The sequence below is a fragment of the Lolium rigidum genome, chromosome 6, assembly GCF_022539505.1.
Source record: "Lolium rigidum isolate FL_2022 chromosome 6, APGP_CSIRO_Lrig_0.1, whole genome shotgun sequence".
NCBI lineage: Eukaryota > Viridiplantae > Streptophyta > Magnoliopsida > Poales > Poaceae > Lolium > Lolium rigidum.
In genome coordinates, this window is record NC_061513.1 from 73,785,743 (window position 1) to 73,807,938 (window position 22,196).

General features: G+C 44.8%; 2 protein-coding genes across 2 annotated transcripts; one reads left to right on the forward strand and one right to left on the reverse strand.

Moving 5' to 3' along the window:
* Nucleotides 1–3,606: 3,606 nt before the first annotated feature.
* LOC124667885 (putative ataxin-3 homolog) lies at nucleotides 3,607–10,679 on the reverse strand. Its single transcript, XM_047205120.1, has 2 exons — nucleotides 10,266–10,679; nucleotides 3,607–4,600 (listed from the first exon to the last, which is right to left on the reverse strand). The coding sequence occupies exons 1-2, from the start codon at nucleotides 10,533–10,535 to the stop codon at nucleotides 3,875–3,877; spliced, it is 996 nt and encodes a 331-aa protein (XP_047061076.1). The 5' UTR covers nucleotides 10,536–10,679; the 3' UTR covers nucleotides 3,607–3,874.
* A 9,767-nt stretch (nucleotides 10,680–20,446) lies between these two features.
* On the forward strand, nucleotides 20,447–21,352 carry LOC124659263 (steroid 5-alpha-reductase DET2-like). The gene has a single exon (XM_047197186.1). The coding sequence runs from the start codon at nucleotides 20,447–20,449 to the stop codon at nucleotides 21,254–21,256; it is 810 nt and encodes a 269-aa protein (XP_047053142.1). The 3' UTR covers nucleotides 21,257–21,352.
* Nucleotides 21,353–22,196: the final 844 nt, after the last annotated feature.

Consider the following 22,196-nt stretch of genomic DNA (forward strand, 5'->3'; position numbering starts at 1 on the left):
GTCACCCTACGGTTCGAGAACTATGCGGACATGGTTGAGTACTCACTCCGACCAATAACCAATAGCGGGATCTGGAGATCCATAATGGCTCCCACATATTCAACGATGACTTTAGTGATCGAATGAACCATTCACATACATTACCAATTCCCTTTGTCTCGCGATATTTTACTTGTCCGAGGTTTGATCTTCGGTATCACTCTATACCTTGTTCAACCTCGTCTCTCGACAAGTACTCTTTTACTCGTACCGTGGTATGTGGTCTCTTATGAACTCATTCATATGCTTGCAAGACATTAGACGACATTCCACCGAGAGGGCCCAGAGTATATCTATCCGTCATCGGGATGGACAAATCCCACTATTGATCCATATGCCTCAACTCATACTTTCCGGATACTTAATCCCACCTTTATAGCCACCCATTTACGCAGTGGTGTTTGGTGTAATCAAAGTACCTTTCCGGTATAAGTGATTTACATGATCTCATGGTCATAAGGACTAGGTAACTATGTATCGAAAGCTTATAGCAAATAACTTAATGACGAGATCTTATGCTACGCTTAATTGGGTGTGTCCATTACATCATTCATATAATGATATAACCTTGTTATTAATAACATCCAATGTTCATGATTATGAAACTAATCATCCATTAATCAACAAGCTAGTTTAAGAGGCATACTAGGGACTTCTTGTTGTCTACATATCACACATGTACTAATGTTTCGGTTAATACAATTCTAGCATGATATATAAACATTTATCATAAACATAAAGATATAAATAATAACCACTTTATTATTGCCTCTAGGGCATATCTCCTTCAGTTACGCCTCCCCGGCCACGCATTCGTGGACCATCACCTGGCGGCCCAGAATCTGGTGGCTCGATGTCGTTGCTTGACTCGCCTGCAATGCATTCATCTACACCTCACGTCGATCAAGTGCCATCTACCTCGCTGAACAAAGCTGACTTGCCGATCGTTTCTGTTCCTGCACCTGGAGTTACTACTCGTTTGCAGCGAGGTATTCGTCAACCAAAACAAAGAACAGATGGAACTATTGCCTGGTCTGCTGTTCGGTTAGCTCACGCAGTTGATCTTACTCTTCATGAACCCCGTGATCATCGGGAGGCTATGTCATGTCCTCACCGGCGTGCTTGCAATGGAATTGGAATTCTCTGCTCTTCAAGAAAATAAAACATGGCGCCTTGTTCCTCCGGTTCCAGGGGTCAATATTATTGACTCTAAGTGGGTTTTCAAAGTAAAGCAGAAATCCGATGGGTCCATAGAGCGGTATAAAGCTCGGTTGGTGGCTAAGGGGTTCAAACAGCGATATGGTCTTGACTACGAAGATACCTTCAGTCCAGTTGTCAAGCCCACTACTATTCGCTTATTGTTGTCTATGGCACTTACACATGGTTGGTATCTCGAGCAGTTGGATATTCAAAATGCATTCTTACATGGGATCCTTGAAGAGGAAGTTTATATGCGTCAACCACCCGGCTTTGAAGACACTAGTCAGCCTATGCATTTGTGTCGACTTGACAAGGCCCTATATGGTCTTAAGCAAGCGCCCAGTGGCATGGCACGCACGTCTTTGCTCTGTTCTTGGTGGTCTTGGTTTTCGATCCTCTACAGCTGATACTTCACTATTTATTCTACGTCGACCCGATATTACCCTATATTTACTGGTTTATGTGGACGACATTATTGTGGTCAGCTCATCTACCGGAGCTATTGATCGGCTTATTCAGCAATTGCGTGGTTCCTTTGCACTTAAGGATCTTGGACAGCTCAGTTACTTCCTTGGCATTGAGGTTCAGTTTTTACATGGTGGTCTTCTTCTGAGTCAGCGCAAGTATGCCTCAGAGTTACTTCGGCGCGCTGGTCTTCTGAAGTGTGGCCCTTCCTCTACGCCAATGGTGTCCTCTGAAAAGTTGTCTTCCTTGGATGGTGTACCACTTTCAGCTGATGAGTCTACACGCTACCGCAGCATTGTTGGTGGCTTGCAGTATCTTACCATGACTCGTCCTGATCTCTCTTTCTCGGTAAACAAGGTTTGTCAGTATCTACATGCCCCTCGGAGTTCACACTGGTCAGCAGTGAAACGTATTTTGCGATATGTTCAGTCTACTTTATCTGATGGTTTGTTGTTGAGACGACCTACTCGTTCTCCTGATCTCCTGTCAGCCTTTTCCGATGCGGACTGGGCAGGAAATGCTGATGATCGTCGATCAACCGGGGGTTATGCTGTATTTTATGGAGGCAATCTTGTTGCTTGGAGTGCTAGGAAACAAGCTACTGTTTCACGCTCCAGTACCGAGTCAGAGTATAAGGCTGTTGCCAATGCAACAGCTGAAATCATCTGGATCCAGGCGTTACTTGGAGAGCTTGGTGTTTCCCAGAGTCAGCCGCCTATTCTTTGGTGTGATAATATTGGAGCAACCTATCTTTCGACGAACCCTGTGTTTCATGCTCGAACTAAACATATAGAGGTGGACTTTCATTTTGTTCGAGAAAGAGTGGCCCAAAAGTTGCTCCGTATCAGGTTCATATCCTCCAAAGACCAGTTAGCTGACATATTCACAAAACCTCTACCATTACCGCTGTTTCAGCGTTGTAGACGCAATCTCAACCTTCATAGTGGCTGAGATTGTGGGAGGGTGTTAAACTACCGTGTATACGTGTATAGGTGGTAGAGGTATATGTGTTTGTATACATGTTGTAACCGGTATGTACTCTCTACCCTATATATATATAAGGATACTAGCCGCCCATGAGAGGCACGGCTCTACCCTACCAAATACTCTACCCTAGTTTCTTTCAGGCGCGTCATTGCAAAGCACCCAACACCACGTCGTCATCCCGTGAGGCATCACTGGATTCGCACGCGCCGCTGTCTCTTCCTTCCCTGCCCAACACTCCAAGCCCCAGCTGCTGCTGCCTAGCTCCTGACCGGCTAGGGAAAGCATCCGATCGAGCAAGCGGCACGCCTGGCTCCCGTGACCGGCCGACCTGGGTACGTCGTACCTGACTCCTGACGGACGGTTAGGAGGCCACATCACACTGCTGCTCAGCGGCACGGGCGCGTGCACTGCAGCCTGGCGTGCGTATGCCGACTCCATAGGTGGCGTTCGTCGTTCACAGCTATGCACGCACGCCCAAGCTGGTGGTGCCAGCTGATGTGCCCTACAGGTTGGAATATCGTCACGCGGCCAAACGTCGGCTGTGCTGTGTCCTGGCCATACTGGTAGCTTTGTCAAGACGGTGTTCTCCAAGCTCTGACCGGATGTATCACCCTGCAGCCTTCTCCAAGCTACTGCACGTCCCCCTTGCCTCACCATCTTTGCCACCGTGATGTTGGATTGAGACGTCCCTTTCACTGGAGGGAAAACGAACCTGTTCCTGGTGTACACATAAGAACATATTTCCACTATATTTGGCGAGGAAAAAGAATCAAAACTATGAACCAACCTGGTCGGAGATCAGCATTTTCGCTTACCTCTAGCCCAAAAATGTGACCCTTAATCAACCCTTAATCATACAATCATCATCGTACATTCAAATGAGAAGCTGCCAGATATGTAAAAGAAGAAAACATATATGAAAACGAAGCAAAATCTCCATTTCTAGTTCTCTATGCAGGGTTCCACATAAACGACACACACATGTCATCAAGGTTTTAACATCCAGACAAGGTTCAGACACTGTTGTATACGGTGCTCCCAGACCAGGAGTTCGGAACAGCATCGCCCCCCTCATGGCGAGGGCACAAGTTTAAACCGCTTTTCACTTTCTGTCTCTATAGTTTCGACAACACAAGTTCCAGCCCCAAGGGAACATGTCATCCTAAGCATCTTTTTATCATCATTATTGTTGCCTTCTCTCTGAAGGGGGAGACCTCTCCCTTGGATAGCTGACTGGAGCAGGCTCCTCAATGCTACCGCTGCCGCTTGCTTCCGCTTGGTTAGCTCCTTGCTCCTCCAGATTGCTATCTTTGCTCGCGACGTCAGATGCAGCTTCACTTGGGAGAAGAGCCTCAGACCTGCTTTCTTCTTCAGCTGCGCTGCGGCTGGCAAATGCACCCACGCTGTCCATCAGGCTAGCGGCTATAGCTGCATTCAGGTCAGCTTCTTCCTGCTGGGCTGCAAACAGCTCCATTTCGTTCATGCCTTCTGATTGACCACGAAGAGGAGACACCACTTGCTGCCGAGTGGGCGTTTGCACCTGGTTACAAGAGGCTGTAATCCTCTGGGCATCGTCGGGAGTCAGCCACTGCCCGAAACCATTGGAGCCTTCTGTTGACATCGGGCACTCTTTAGGGAAATTGCCCCTGACCGCAAAGATGCTCCAGCCTGACCCCTTCAGGGTGTCAATGTAAGCTGAGAGGTAAAACTTTGACAGATGCTCCGGAGCAGGGTACAGACTGTTGAAGTTATACCACTCTCCATTCACCTTCCTAATGCAGAACCAGTGGTCCTGGAGGTGGCAAATGAAAGCAATTTCTAGCTCCGGGTCAAATAGGGATGACCCAGCTGCTGGGGAATCAAGGGGGACAACTTGGAGGTCCCAGACTTCCAGTGCCTTCTGCAGCACCTGTTGATTAAATTATTCAGGTCAGAAATATCAACATGGGAGTGCAATTGCAGCAAATAATAATAGATTTAAAATCCACATTACATACGACTCTGGTGCTAGAAAACCTAATTTCCTTACTACTCCAAGCACCAAAACCATTTCATCTTAGATCTAACTTGTTATAAAGCTAAACTATAGTCAATGAAGCACATAAGCCGTACACATGGGAATACATATAGATGATTTTCACCATGTAATATTTTTCCTGAATAGGCGCCCATACGGGAAATCTAAATTCAACACAAAGGTAGAGGAGGACTAGTACACGAGGGAAAACTTATTCAGATTAAACATGATCACAAAGCCATAGAGAAAAATCAATACGAAGAAATAGAAAACCTAACTTAGGTTACAAGACAATGCTAGTTCAATACGATATACTTATGGAAACAAACATGTAAATAATTCACAAAAAAAGATGCAAATCTATCGACTGTAGATGGCATAATGGCATATGAGGTTCTTAAGATTCAATCAGTACACCACAAGTGCAAGATAACATGTAACTTAGGCCTATCGTAGACAATAACAAAGAAATTGATCACTAGAATGGGAACCAAATATCCATGTAGGATGAACTAATGCATAATGGTAAATCTTTAAAAAAGGGTATATACTTCTTGCAAAACTTTAACTGTGCCAACCACTGAGAATGCAAGTCCCACATGTATGCAAGTGAAAAAAAAAACTGTGCAAAATCAAACAATGTCCATGAATTGTTCAGCATTTTGTGCTATTCTTTCATTCCTTCATAGAAAGACAGAATATTCGTCTAAGATAAATATTATGTCAGCCAGATGAGGAAACAAAAGGATTTAAAACTTAGCGCGGTTAACATAGTCGTACATTTTCAAACCATAACAACTTCAATGAAATGCATGGAGGATAAATAAGAGCTGATAAAAAAAAACAGTATCATGTTGAGTCACTAAATCCTTGGTGCTGTGTAATGTAAAAAAAAATGTTCCTTCAATAAAACAAGTGGTAAAAACATTCACCACTATTTGTACATGCATTTGAGATCATATCATGTTCCAGTAACAGGATATAAAGATATATAGGGCAGCATTTCTCTTCCTTCCATGCTTTTATCTTTACTTTTTGCATAAAATGGTGTGGTTCCTAGTAATGGGCACTTAGTCAAAACAGTCATCTGCTTCTGTTCTTGACTATAAAATTCCTTCCCACTTGGTATGATTCATATCACGCTAGCTACATGATATAACTGGCAAGGCTTAATCAAAAAATATAGATTAATTGACTTGGCAAATTACTAGCCTTTTTTCTTGTGTCATCGCATAATTGTCATTGTATATTCTTTAGCTGAATTATAAAAAATCGTGGTTATTGATAGAATTTGATATATAACAGAATACAAATGTAATCGCATCGCATGTCACATATGTGATGCCTGCATACTTTTATGATATATTAACAACCCTTAGAAATTCATATGATAAGTTTTTCCTTTCAGAATTGATTCTAGACAAGTTACATTTAGAAAACCTTAATGTTACCTCAAGCTTGCTCATTATTTTTCTTGTACCAACTCAATTTTCCATGGAGAAAATCATTAGACTAACAGTTAAAGAACTGGTCATCGAAGGTCAAACCATTTACCAACTTCAATACTAACCAACACACTTGATTTGAGGACTCTTTACGGATAAAGTGAAACCTAGACAGCTATAAGCTTGAATTTCTTAACGTAAGCAATTCAGTACACAACAGAACTCAAATAGCAAGTACATAAATGTGGACAAGTGTAATCATAGCAGAATTAATAACTAGAAATCTGCTTGAGTTTATTCTCAACATAAGAAATTCAGTACACGACAAAATTCAAATAATAAAAATGGCTAAAAGCGCGGTGTACGGAAAGTACATAAATGTGGAAAGTGCAATCACAGCAGATAAATAGAAATCTGCTTGAGCTTATTCTGAACGTAAGCAATTCGTTACACGGCAAAATCTAAGATAACACAAACGACTAAAAGCGTGGCGTACGGAAAGCACATAAATGCAGAAAGTGCAATCACGGCAGAATCAGTATAATGCAGACACATGCATTCACGTATGCCAAGTACGTAAGTACAAACCATTATGAAATCTCTTGCCATCGCTAATAGAAATACCTAAAAAACAACTATAGAAAGCCTTCTCTAGCAATGCTGAAAAGAGCAAGCCTATAGGCTATAGGAGATATCTTGCTCACAAATACAGGGTACTCCAAGCCTAACATCTGCATGTAAATTGGCCAAGTAGCCGATCTGTGCCATAAAAGGGATATCATGCAAATGCCTATGGCTAGGATGGCTATATGTTTGGGCTTCGCTAAGTATGGTATGGGTTCGCTTACATTCATGGACAAAGGTTCCAACTATAGTGCATCTACCATCTATGTGTGCAAGCTTTAAAAAAAAAAACTCACTTATCCTTTTCCTAGAATTCTAACTGGTATTACATATGAATAAATACCTCTTCACCATGGCTAGGATCAAGCCTGTCAAGATTTCCCATCATTAAGAAGAATACACATTTTAGATTCAAAACTATATGCTGCCCACTTTTCTAGACTCAAAAAACATCAGGTGTCTATCTACAATGATATATTACTGAGCACTTAACAATTTGTATGACCATAAAGATTTTGCTATCAGAATTGATTCTAGACAAGTTTAATTTGCAAAACCTTAATGTTGCCTCAAGCTTTCTCATATATATTTTTCTTGAGAAAATCATCAGACAAAGAGCTACAGAACTGATCATCGTAAGGTCAAACCATTTACCAACTTCAATACTAGCCCTCTTTATTGGTAAGGTGAAACCTAGACAGCTATAAGCTTGAAGTTCCCAGCGTAAAAAATTCAGTACAAGACAGAGCTCAAATAACAAGGCATATTTATAGTAAATAAATGTAGACAAAGTGTAGTCAGCACAGAATTAATAACTTGAAATCTGCTTGAATTTATTCTTAACGTAAGCAACACGACAAAACTCAAATAACAGAAATGACTAAAAGCGGGCTTACGGAAAGTGCATAAATGCGGAAAAGTACAATCGCAGCAGAATCAATAACTACAAATTAATAATTGCATGCAAACACATGCATTTACGTACGCCAAGTACGTAACACCACACCGTTACGAGACCTCTTGCCATCGCTAATACAAATACCTAAAAAGAACTATATGCAGCCTTGTCTAGTAATGCTAGAAGGATAGCAAGGCTACAGGAAATATCTTGCTCGCAAAAAAACAGGGTGCTCCAAGCCTAAGATCTGCACGCAACTTCACCAAGTTGCCGATCTGTGCCATAAAGAGAATCATGAAAATGTGAATGGCTAGAATGGCTATGAATCCATATGGTGTATTGTTGGGGCTTCCGTGAGGATGATATGGCTTCGCTTACGTTCATGGACAAAGGGTTCCAACTATATTGCATCTATGTGCGCAAGCTTGCAGTAGAAACTCAGGGATCCTTTTCCTAGAATTCAAAAACTAGTATTACATGTGAATAAACATCTCGTCACAATGGATAGGATCGTGCATATGAAAACGCCTGATGAAAAAGAAAATACACATTCCTAATTCGAAACTATAGGTTGCCCCCTTTTCCAGACTCAAAGCAATCTTCCACATCAGGCAGGTGTCTATCTCCAACGAAATATCTTGCTGACAAATACAGGGTACTCCTAACATCTGCACATAACTGGCCAAGTAGCCAATCTGTACCATAAAAGGGATATCATGCAAATGCCAATGACTAAGATGTCTACATGTTTGGGCTTGGCTAAGGATTCCAACTACAGTGCATCTACCATCTATGTGTGCAAGCTTTCAAAAAAAAAAAAAAACTCGCTGAACCTTTTCCTAGAATTCTAACTGGTATTACATATGAATAAATAGCTCTTCTCCATGGCTAGGATAACCATGTCAAGATTTCCGATCAAAAAGAAGAATACACATTTTAGATTCAAAACTATATGCTGCCCCCTTTTTCTAGACTCAAAAAAAATCAGGCGTCTATCTCCAATGATGTACTACTGAGGGTTTTTGCTATCAGAATTGATCCTAGACAAGTTTAATTTGCAAAACCTTAGTGTTGCCTCAAGCTTGCTCATAGGTACTTTACAAATTCAATTTTCCACATAGAAAATCATCAGATAAAGAGCTACAAAACAGATCATCGTAAGGTTTACCAACTTCAATACTAGCCAACACAGAGACCGGAAGCTCCTTATGGGTAAGGTGAAACCTAGACAGCTATAAGCTTAAAGTTCCTAGCGTAAAAAATTCAGTACACGACAGAGCTCAAACAACAAGGCATACATATGGTACATAAATGTAGACAAAGTGTATCAGCACAGAATTAATAACTAAAAATCTGCTTGAATTTATTGTTAACGTAAGCAACACGACAAAACTCAAATAACAGAAACGACTAAAAGCGTGCGTACGGAAAGTGCATAAATGCGGAGAAGTGCAATCGCAGCAGAATCAATAAAACTAGGAATTAATAATTGCATGCAGAGACATGCATTTACGTACGCCAGGTACGTAAGTAACACACAGAAGTGCAAACCGTTACAAGACCTCTTGCCACCGCTAGTACAAATACCTAAAAATCAACTATAGGCAGCCTTCTCTACTAATGCTACAAGGATAGCAAGGCTACAGGAAATATCTTACTCACAAAAAAACAGGGTGCTCCAAGCCTAAGATCTGCACGCAACTTCACCAAGTTGCCGATCTGTGCCATAAGGGGAATCATGAAAATGCCAATGGCTAAAATGGCTATGCATCCATATGGTGCCCTAAGTATTGTTGGGGCTTCCGTGAGCTCATGGACAAAGGTTCCAACTGTAGTGCATCTATGTATATGTGTGCAAGTTTGCAGCATAAACTCAAGGATCCTTTCCCTAGAATTCAAAAACTAGTACAACATCTGAATAAACATCTCTTCACAATGGATAGGATGATGCATATGAAGACGCCCCATGAAAAGAAAATACAACATTCCAGATTCAAAACTATAGGTTGCCCCCTTTTCCAGACTCAAAGCAACCTTCCACACATCAGGCAGGCGTCTATCTCCAATGAAATATCTTGCTCACAAATACACAGGGTAACTCCAAGCCTAACATCTGGACATAACTGGCCAAGTAGCCGATCTGTGTCATGAAGGGGATATCATGCAAATGCCAATGGCTGGGATGGCTATATGTTTGGGCTTCGCTAAGGATTCCATCCAACTATAGCGCATCTACCATTAGTGTGTGCAAGCTTTCAGAAAAAACTCAGTGGTCCTTTTCCTAGAATTCTAACTGGTATTACATATGAATAAATAGCTCTTCACCATGGCTAGGATGAACCATGTCAAGATTTCCGATCGAAAAGAAGAATACACATTTTAGATTCAAACCTATATGCTGCCCCCTTTTTTAGACTCAAAGCAGCGCTCCACATCAGGCAGGCATCTGAAAAACATGAGGCAGGCGTCCATCTCCAACGGAATCCCTAAGTAGGAGTGTGGAGCCATCTGGGGCCTGGGCAGGGAATCTAACCTAGTAGTATGAGAAACGGGCGCGGAGGGAGGGAGGGGGGCCGGGAAATCTAGGTACCTGGATGCTGAAGTCTCCGCCGAGGGACACGTTGTGGGAGCCCTCGCCCTCGGCGAGGAAGTCCCCTGCGGCGGTGGCGGCGGCGGCGGCGGCCTCGACGCCGTGGAGCATGACCTGGCGCTCGCGGCGGTCGAGGTCGGCGGCGAGCGCGGCGAGGTCGAACTCGGAGAAGAAGGGCCCCTGCAGGGCGGTGTTGACGCAGTGCACGGCGCAGAGCTTGCCCTCCTGCACCTCGTGGTACAGCAGGCCGCCGTTGCTCGCCGCGTCCATCCCTCCCCTCCGGCGGTTCCTCCTCGCCTCGTCGGTCTCTCCTCCCGACAGATTCGAGCGATTCTTGTGAGGGAAGGAGAAAGGGAAACCGAACCGGAGCGGTGGGGGAAAGGGGCGGAGAGCGAGTTTTGAGTGGCGATGCAGATCGATTTCCGCCGCGGACAGACGCACAAAAAGGCCGACGACAAGGCTGCAGCCCGGCTACCGGCTAGGCTACCACGTGGATTTTCTCCCAAAGTTTTGCGTCACGCGGCTTTCGGTTTCGGTCTACAGCTACAGCACCACCGTAGCTGTACCTGTACTGCTCTGCTGTGTTTGTTTCAGCGAAATTAATACAGTACCTAAAACAAGCGAAGTTAATACGTTTTGATCCTGAAAAGATCGTATTCATAATTGAAGGACTACCCACGTAAAACGGTGCTCTGATCAAGTTAACAGATGGTGCGCCTTCTTCATCAGTCATCACCTGTCGAAAAAAAAAATGGTGTACTGCTCCTTCAAGTTGTTTTGTCGGGTCTGGCCCATGTATTCTTCTCTAACCAATGGGCTTTTCAGTTAGGTATTTCTTCAGAGTGGCCATCTTACACTTCTTTTGCTTGCAAAAAATGGGATTGCAAATTCTCAACAAAAAAGAAGGTCAGCATATAGGTGAAGTAAGAAACAGTCGGCATTCGCATATTACCATCATAGAACCGCAACAAAGCATAAACTTACATAAACTTTACCAAATACTCATAGATACTATATAGAAATCACGACCAATTCATCGGATGCCACTAGGAACATGGGTAACTACTAACAACTGAGAGAAATTACAAATATCAGTAGCTTGAGGGAGATGTTGATGGAGAGGTGCAACTTGGTGAAGAGGTGGCGATGATGGAGATGGCCATGATGGCATCCCGCCACGGGTAGTGGTGCGCCCCTTGAGAGGGCGGCGGCCTCTTAGCCCACCTTATTCCTTGGAATTGGTGCTAGTGTGGAGGAGCTTCTCCCCCTCCTTAGTGTCTTTCAAGAAGAGGAATTTTAGCCACAATGGCTTGGAGCTTCCAAAAGTAGGGTTTCCTCTCAATATATAGAGGTGGGCCTGCAATCTATAGGCCATGGGATGAATGCCCCTTTGATCCAAATTTCTAGAAGCTTCCTAGGACTTTCTTATGTCCCAAGGAGTCCAATAAGCCTGCCATGGGTCGAATTCATCGAGTATGGTAAGGGTTATGGTCAAACCCGTTACAAACTTCCGGAATCTCAAAATTGCTTCAGTACCCTCCGGAAAAATCGAATTATATAGAGCATCCGAACTTGGAATTTCATGTGCAGAACTATGCTGAGAAAATTTTCTGCAGCTTTGTCAATTGTTTCATTTCCATTTGATTTCATCTTCAAGAGTCCACGTCATGATTTTTAAAAACTGTTCTCCGGAGACAGATTTTAGGAAACCATAATGAGAGATGTTATTTCATATTTGTGCAATTTGTACACGACAAAGTGTAAAACAAGAATTTGTGCACTTTCTCAAATATTAGTAAATAGTCCAAATAAATATAATAAATTTTATAATTATTAAAAGTTTAGCACAATAAACTACAAACAACATGTATGCATTTTACATGCACCACCATGGCCTACGGCGATGGCGTGGTCGTACATGGCGGGTATCGTAGACGAGTATATCATAAAGGGTACCTCATGGAGTAGAGGGAGACGGGGCATGCAACCTAGTGTACAGGTAATCGCAACAACTCTATGTGTACTAACTTGTTGGCACTCCAAGTGCGGAATATTGTATCAAACGTCATTTTCAGACAGGGTGACTCGAGGGTTTATATCGAACTCTCTGGGCATTGGATTAGAGTTACCTTTTGGTTCTCCTCTTCAAGCAACTTACAAAACAAAGCAATTGCCTTGTGTTGTCCCCATCTCCACCATGCAGTTGCCAAACACAAAGTTTTTCGTATTAGTAAAACTGAAATAACTTGTAAATAAATAAAGTAAAACAATCTATGACTAACTAGGAAGGTCTTTTTGGGTTTTGGTTTGTGTTTGCTAATAGTAGAAGTATTTTTTGTATTTTCAGATTTAATTAATATAGTTAATATTAATGGTAGCAATGGTGTTGGAAAAGTGTTTCTTATGATTGGTTCATATATTACTACTGCCTTTGAGTTCTATGTTTTCCTCTCCATATCATGTGCATTCACATATAATTGGGCCATGTCCTAAGTTGTTGCCTCATATTTTGATAAAACCTGTGATTCAAAGGAATGGATTCTAGGAGTTCTTCCTAGAATTTTTCCTAGCTTAAAACATCAAATTGCCTCACCATTTGCAAAGGTAAACATTTAAACCCTAGCACACGTATCCTTTCTTGTTTGTGTGGTTTTGCAAGGCACGAGATGATGAAGAAGAAGATCAAGATGTAGATAGGGCATTTCCTTTCTTCTTCTTCTTCTTCTTCTTCTTCTTCTTTTTCTTCTTCTTCTTATTTATCTAGTAATTGTAATTTTATTTTTATTTGTGTCTTTTAAAAGAATAATGTAATATTGTGATATAATCAATAAAGAAATAATTTCCTTTATTGCACTTTGTCTTTTATTTTTAATATATGCCTTGTCTTGTATTTCAAATTCCAAATTCAAATATAGTTTGAATTTCATGAGTTCTATTCGAAATTTGAATTCAAATTCACCCCCCCCCCCCCCCCAAAGAATATCAACAAAGTTCATGTCGAAACTTATCGCACTCATTGGATGGTTAAACCTTAACTCATCAATATAAGAGAAGTCTTGATCTCTTTGTATTTTAGTTGTAAGCGTAGAAATTCCCCATATTTTCAAATACAAATGCAAAATTATAAATCCACCCCATGTTTGGTCTTAAACGTTGGGATGTTACATCCTCTATCATCATTGCAAGGCTCAAAGCTCTCCACGATTCTTGTGTTGTTGGGATCTGAAACAAGAAATGGGCTGATATGTTCAGGTCCTTGAGTGCACATGGGGCACTAGCCACTCAAGCCTATATGTTGGCTCACCGAGATGAATTTTAGAGGTATTATTCCATCTAGGGAATGACAAATTATTTTTAAACCATGCTTGAAATTTTTAGATGCCACAAACTCTTCTACACCGGGAGATATAACTCACCAACTGTTAGTCCAAACTTGTGCTTCCATTGCAGGTAGTAACCTGACCTATCTCCCATGCTTAGTAAAATTCCAAGCAACAAAAATCATCAAACCCCTGAGTGTTTTGTGTGGTCTCAAGGATCTAATTGACATCTATAGTAAAGAAGAGAGAATAGAGTAGCACCTCATCCCACTGGTAGGATTAATCAATGCTGCTATTTTTGTGTAAACTACCACTACAAGGAAATAGCATACTACGGGCGCATCTATTTTAGCTACCGCCGGCGCACATGGATACACCATCGCTAACAGATCGGTGATACCAGTATACCGCTGGTGCTCCATACCGTTCGCCGGTGATATATGTACCCAGCACCGCCGCACTAGCTAGGTTCGTCGGCGGTAGGTTGTTTAGGAGACAAAAAATATCCACGCAGCGCCACACGCACTGCATCCCAGCTCCACACACACGGTTCTTATGTGCCCATCCCCACAAGCAGCGCGCCGCCTTGGCCACCTCTCGCCACAGATCTCGGCCTCGGGCTCACATCGCAGGGCAGCCTCACCACCGCGCCTCCTCTGGCGGGCCACCAGCGACGAGGATGACGATGGTGGGGATCGACTGGTCGACTAAGAGGCGCAGTGGAATAGAGCCATGCAGCCGCTCCCCTTCGACCTCGGCGCCCCCGACCGCAGCTCCCCCTTCGACCTCGGATCCGCCCGCGACCTCAGCGTCGTCCGCGACGCGGCTCTCCCTCCGATATCAGCTCCGATGCGGGGAACTTGAGCTTGATACGGTCGAACTCGAGATGGAGCCACGTCCTCCTTGGCCTGGGGGGCCTCCGCTTCCAGATCAAGTCGTGAGGTTGGCGAGGGCGCGAGGCCGGTGGCGGTAGGTGCGGCAGTGAGAGGAGGAGAGGAAGAACTTCCTGTGGCTGTGAGAGAAGGAGAGGGTTAGGTGCGGCTGTTAGAGAAGGAGAGGGTTAGACTAGTCACAATGGAAAGTATCATAGACTAGTATCATATATATATGATACTAGTTTATGATACAACACCTACAATGCATAGTATCATGAATTAGTATCATAGTTCCATACTATTTAATGTTTTGTAGAATCTCAATGCAAATATGTGTACATGATGTGTTTGCCACTAAAATTTCTAGTTTCACGTGCTATAATACGGTATCTACATATGATACTACTCTCACCTCTCTCCTCGTTAATTGATGTGCCACATAAGATTTTTGCTTACATGGCATGCATGATACTACCTATGATACTTCCATTGTGGCTAGTCTTCGGTGCGGTGGGTGGGTGGGTGGTGTGTGTGGGTTGTGCCATGCGGAGGACTGGGTCGACAGGAGACTTGGTCCAGGGAGGTCCATGTCGCTGGCGCACGTTTTCTTTAGTCGCCAGCAGTAAATACCACGCTTATCGCTGGCCTCAAATATAGCTGGCGCACATGTTTTTTAGGCCGCCAGCACTGCAACATGGCGTATCAACCTGGGCAGTCACGGGCAGAACCTCCAATATCATTGTCGCATGAAATTGTATGCCCGTCGGCGGTGTTAGGATACCACCAACGCGCCACTTATTTCGTGCGCTGGCGGTAAATACCAGCAACGTACAAAATATTTCGTGCGCTGGCGGTAACCCTACCAGCTATAGATCTTTTCCTAGTAGTGTACTTCTCCTATTGTTACTTGAAGGAATCCAAGGATAGCCATATATATTAATACTTTCTCCATTACCTACTCTCCATATGTATCCCCTCTTGAAAGTTGGTAGATCAGCTAGGATATGTGAGAAGCAATCACTCCCATCAGCTCCAACATTTGTCGGGAGGCCCAAGTTATTATGTGAGAATGCTTCTATATCAATATGAAGTGTCTCACAAACCTCCCCTCTTAAGAGAGCATTTGTATTAGGAGAGAAATAAATACTTGATCTCGCCAAACTCACCAACTGGCTAGAATTAGCACAATAGGTATCCATTGTAAGGAAGTTGTATTATTCATACTAGCCTTCATGAGTGTTAAGCTTCATGCACTAGCCAACGCAACCAAAAGTCCGAACTGATGGAAAGGGCTAGGCAATTCACATATATATCTCAACACCCCTCCTCACGTGTGACCGGAAGAAGAGAAGAGGAGGTCAACACGTGGAAAGCAGAATAACACACGTATGAATGATCGTATACGCGGCGGACATAGGGGTGGGTAAATATTGCGAGAACCAGGACTCGAACTCGAGACCCTGGCTCTGATACCATGTTAAGCTTCATGCACTAGCCAACGCAACCAAAAGTCCGAACTGATGGAAAGGGCTAGGCAATTCACATATATATCTCAACAATATATATCTCAACACCCCTCCTCACGTGTGACCGGAAGAAGAGAAGAGGAGGTCAACACGTGGAAAGCAGAATAACACACGTATGAATGATCGTATACGCGGCGGACATAGGGGTGGGTAAATATTGCGAGAACCAGGACTCGAACCGAGACCCTGGCTCTGATACCATGTTAAGCTTCATGCACTAGCCAACGCAACCAAAAGTCCGAACTGATGGAAAGGGCTAGGCAATTCACATATATATCTCAACAATATATATCTCAACACCCCTCCTCACGTGTGACCGGAAGAAGAGAAGAGGAGGTCAACACGTGGAAAGCGGAATAACACACGTATGAATGATCGTATACGCGGCGGACATAGGGGTGGGTAAATATTGCGAGAACCGGGACTCGAACCGAGACCCCGGCTCCGATACCATGTTAAGCTTCATGCACTAGCCAACGCAACCAAAAGTCCGAACCGATGGAAAGGGCTAGGCAATTCACATATATATCTCAACAATATATATCTCAACACCCCTCCTCACGTGTGACCGGAAGAAGAGAAGAGGAGGTCAACACGTGGAAAGCGAGAATAACACACGTATGAATGATCGTATACGCGGTGGACATAGGGGTGGGTAAATATTGCGAGAACCGGGACTCGAACTCGAGACCCCGGCTACGATACCATGTTAAGCTTCATGCACTAGCCAACGCAACCAAAAGTCCGAACCGATGGAAAGGGCTAGGCAATTCACATATATATCTCAACAATATATATCTCAACACCCCTCCTCACGTGTGACCGGAAGAAGAGAAGAGGAGGTCAACACGTGGAAAGCGAGAATAACACACGTATGAATGATCGTATACGCGGCGGACATAGGGGTGGGTAAATATTGCGAGAACCAGGACTCGAACTCGAGACCCTGGCTCTGATACCATGTTAAGCTTCATGCACTAGCCAACGCAACCAAAAGTCCGAACTGATGGAAAGGGCTAGGCAATTCACATATATATCTCAACAATATATATCTCAACACCCCTCCTCACGTGTGACCGGAAGAAGAGAAGAGGAGGTCAACACGTGGAAAGCAGAATAACACACGTATGAATGATCGTATACGCGGTGGACATAGGGGTGGGTAAATATTGCGAGAACCAGGACTCGAACTCGAGACCCTGGCTCTGATACCATGTTAAGCTTCATGCACTAGCCAACGCAACCAAAAGTCCGAACTGATGGAAAGGGCTAGGCAATTCACATATATATCTCAACAATATATATCTCAACACCCCTCCTCACGTGTGACCGGAAGAAGAGAAGAGGAGGTCAACACGTGGAAAGCAGAATAACACACGTATGAATGATCGTATACGCGACGGACATAGGGGTGGGTAAATATTGCGAGAACCGGGACTCGAACTCGAGACCCCGGCTCGATACCATGTTAAGCTTCATGCACTAGCCAACGCAACCAAAAGTCCGAACCGATGGAAAGGGCTAGGCAATTCACATATATATCTCAACAATATATATCTCAACACCCCTCCTCACGTGTGACCGGAAGAAGAGAAGAGGAGGTCAACACGTGGAAAGCGGAATAACACACGTATGAATGATCGTATACGCGGCGGACATAGGGGTGGGTAAATATTGCGAGAACCGGGACTCGAACTCGAGACCCCGGCTCGATACCATGTTAAGCTTCATGCACTAGCCAACGCAACCAAAAGTCCGAACCGATGGAAAGGGCTAGGCAATTCACATATATATCTCAACAATATATATCTCAACACCCCTCCTCACGTGTGACCGGAAGAAGAGAAGAGGAGGTCAACACGTGGAAAGCGAGAATAACACACGTATGAATGATCGTATACGCGGCGGACATAGGGGTGGGTAAATATTGCGAGAACCAGGACTCGAACTTGAGACCCTGGCTCTGATACCATGTTAAGCTTCATGCACTAGCCAACGCAACCAAAAGTCCGAACTGATGGAAAGGGCTAGGCAATTCACATATATGTCTCAACAATATATATCTCAACACCCCTCCTCACGTGTGACCGGAAGAAGAGAAGAGGAGGTCAACACGTGGAAAGCAGAATAACACACGTATGAATGATCGTATACGCGGCGGACATAGGGGTGGGTAAATATTGCGAGAACCAGGACTCGAACTCGAGACCCTGGCTCTGATACCATGTTAAGCTTCATGCACTAGCCAACGCAACCAAAAGTCCGAACTGATGGAAAGGGCTAGGCAATTCACATATATGTCTCAACAATATATATCTCAACACCCCTCCTCACGTGTGACCGGAAGAAGAGAAGAGGAGGTCAACACGTGGAAAGCAGAATAACACACGTATGAATGATCGTATACGCGGCGGACATAGGGGTGGGTAAATATTGCGAGAACCAGGACTCGAACTCGAGACCCTGGCTCTGATACCATGTTAAGCTTCATGCACTAGCCAACGCAACCAAAAGTCCGAACCGATGGAAAGGGCTAGGCAATTCACATATATGTCTCAACAATATATATCTCAACACCCCTCCTCACGTGTGACCGGAAGAAGAGAAGAGGAGGTCAACACGTGGAAAGCAGAATAACACACGTATGAATGATCGTATACGCGGCGGACATAGGGGTGGGTAAATATTGCGAGAACCAGGACTCGAACTCGAGACCCTGGCTCTGATACCATGTTAAGCTTCATGCACTAGCCAACGCAACCAAAAGTCCGAACCGATGGAAAGGGCTAGGCAATTCACATATATGTCTCAACAATATATATCTCAACACCTCTCCTCACGTGTGACCGGAAGAAGAGAAGAGGAGGTCAACACGTGGAAAGCGGAATAACACACGTATGAATGATCGTATACGCGGCGGACATAGGGGTGGGTAAATATTGCGAGAACCAGGACTCGAACTTGAGACCCCGGCTCGATACCATGTTAAGCTTCATGCACTAGCCAACGCAACCAAAAGTCCGAACCGATGGAAAGGGCTAGGCAATTCACATATATGTCTCAACAATATATATCTCAACACCCTCCTCACGTGTGACCGGAAGAAGAGAAGAGGAGGTCAACACGTGGAAAGCAGAATAACACACGTATGAATGATCGTATACGCGGCGGACATAGGGGTGGGTAAATATTGCGAGAACCAGGACTCGAACTTGAGACCCTGGCTCTGATACCATGTTAAGCTTCATGCACTAGCCAACGCAACCAAAAGTCCGAACTGATGGAAAGGGCTAGGCAATTCACATATATGTCTCAACAATATATATCTCAACAATGAGAATCAATGAATCATCAGTGGAAAAAAGATGTGAAACTGACTTCCCATTGATGCCACTAACTTCTTCCACGGCAAAAGATCGGATAAACCCTACACGCATAAGAGGAACAAATAAGTGGGGAGGGATCCTCCTGTCGTAGACCTCGTGTTGGAATGAGCACATTGGTCTCCTCCGAATCAAACCTCGCTTGGTATCTAACTGAGCTAACACAAGCATCACCAAAGAGATCCATCTTTGAGTGAATCCCAGTCTCGTCATCGTATTTTCCAAGCACACCCGCTCAACTTTGTCGTATCCCTTGTGCATAGTTTCACCACAGAAGCTCCAGTTGAACGAGGTCTCTTATTTTTAATGGTATATGCACACATTCGCATGCCACCAAGACATTATTTGTGACCAATCGTCGTGAAACAAATCCACTTTGAATATGAGATATACTAGTAGAATTTCTCTTAATCGAAGAGACAACATCTTCGGTATGATCTTGTCCACATGAACTTGATTCAGCTTGTGGGACTGATTGTGATGCTCCGATTGATTACAACAAAATCGTGTGTGTTACAGCTGCTAAATTGTCGACGCTCACGTACCCGATGAATCGACTGTAAAGGGTGAAAATTCAGATATAAATTTGCTTTCACTGAGTTACAGGTGGAGCAATTGACAAAATCAGCCGGCCGGCCTTGAAAAACCTATAACAAAAGCGGCGGGCGGCGTCGAAAGGTACCGTAACACCACGTTGGTGGATCATGTATTCATGTGCCGCCCCCCTTTCCGCAGTTTTTCCATTGAACGAATCGGATCACAGCGGTACAACCATCTTTTCGGTGCGGGGCCGCCGGGCCGGCGCGCCATCATTGAGCCCACGACCCAAGCCGTCCGTCCTACTATACATCAGCGCCGCCGGTCTCGTACAAACAATCGCGCTACACTACGGCGGTCGCCGATGAGTTCATCGATACCTTCTCGTCCCCTCCGCCGCCCCTTGATGTTAACGCCCCAGCTAACCTCAAATTCCCAATAACCCTGTGCACTTCAGCTTTCCTCCGTCCCCTCGGGCGGCCGCCGCACTCGTCCCAAAATCACCAAACCCGAGAGAAAACACCCTCGACCCAACCAAAAATGTCCGACCAAGCCGCCGCCGCCGCCGCGGGCGACGACGCGATCTTCACCCGGTGCCTGGTGGCGCTCTACATCCTGAGCCCGGTCACGGTCTTCCTGCTCCGCTTCCTCTCCGCGCCCTACGGCAAGCTCTCGCGCCCGGGGTGGGGGCCATCCATGCCGGCGCCCACCGCCTGGTGCCTCATGGAGAGCCCCACCCTCTGGCTCCCGCCCCTCATCACCCCGCTCCCCCTCCTCCTCGCCGCCGCCGCCCCGCTCGCCGCACTACCACCCGCCCTCTTCGCGCTCCACTACCTCCAGCGCACCTTCCTCCACCCTCTCCGCCTCCTCCAGCTCCGCCGCCCCCCGGCGCCCTTCCCCTTCTTCATCGCCCTCTGCGGCTTCGGGTTCAACATCCTCAACGCCTACATCCAGGCCCGCTCCTGGACCCTCCACTCCACCACCCACTCCACCCCGGCCTCCCCGTTCGCGCTCGCCCGCTGCCTCGCCGGCGTCGCCCTCTTCGCGTGGGGCATGCGGGTCAACGTCGCCGCCGACAGGCACCTGCTGCGGCTCAAGGAGGCCGGCGGCGGGTACAGGATCCCCAGGGGTGGATGGTTCGACAAGGTCACCTGCCCCAACTACTTCGGCGAGATCGTCGAGTGGCTCGGATACTGCCTCGTCGCCTGGTCGCCCGCGGCGTGGGGCTTCTTCCTCTACACCTGCGCCAACCTCATGCCCAGGGCCAGGGATCACCGCCAGTGGTATCTGAACAAGTTCGGCGAAGAGTACCCGGCGGAGCGCAAGGCCGTCATCCCCTACATCTACTAGACGAGCCCTCTGTAAACTTCTCTTGGCCCTGGCCCGTGGGGAAAAATGTTGTGGCTGAGGAGAGCTGTCATCCTTTTCTTCATGATGATAACTAGTGCCTGCTTGTAATGATGGTCTGGAGCAGGCTGCCTGATTCCTTTCCTTTCCAGAATTTGAATATGATGATTTGGAGCACAAACACAAGTGTCAACAAGATTCCAGGTGCATGTGCAACAGCCGTTCCCTTTTCTATTCACGACTCTTCTGATTTTATTTTATTCTTAAAACCTGACACATTCTAGGAGTAGTCTTTAGTTAACATCCAACAATTCTCCTCATTCCGAGTCACCTCCACCAGTCCATCAGCATTTTCACTAAATTCGCACAAGTTGATCTTAGCAATGTGTAAGTTTGGGCGACCAGGCTGTTCCATATGCTGTATATGAAATGAGCTCGGAATAAGGATGGCTGATTTTTAATCTAAAGGCTTAAATACACGAATCAGATTCAAGACAATTTTAAGCAAAGACAATTCCAGATACTACTTTGGAAAGCAAATCTTATAATTTCTTTTCAGAACAAGTATTAGGATGTTCATCAAACAAACAGAACTTGAGAAAGCTAACCAAAAGTGTGACAGGTTATGCTTATCCTTGCGAAGTTGGACCTGATGAGTTCTGGAAGACAGAATAAATGATAACATGATAGCAAACATGATGCTGTATATGAAATGAGGTTGGAATCAGGATGGCTGATTGTTAATCTGAAGGCTTAAATACACGAATCAGATTCAAAGACAATTTTAAGCAAAGACAATTCCAGATACTACTTTGGAATGCAAATCTTCTAATTTCTTTTCAGAACAAATCAGAGTATGAGAGTAGTAACAAGACAAGTACTTATTATGATGTTCATCTAACAAAATGAACTTGAGAAAGCTAACCAAAAGTGTGACGGGTTT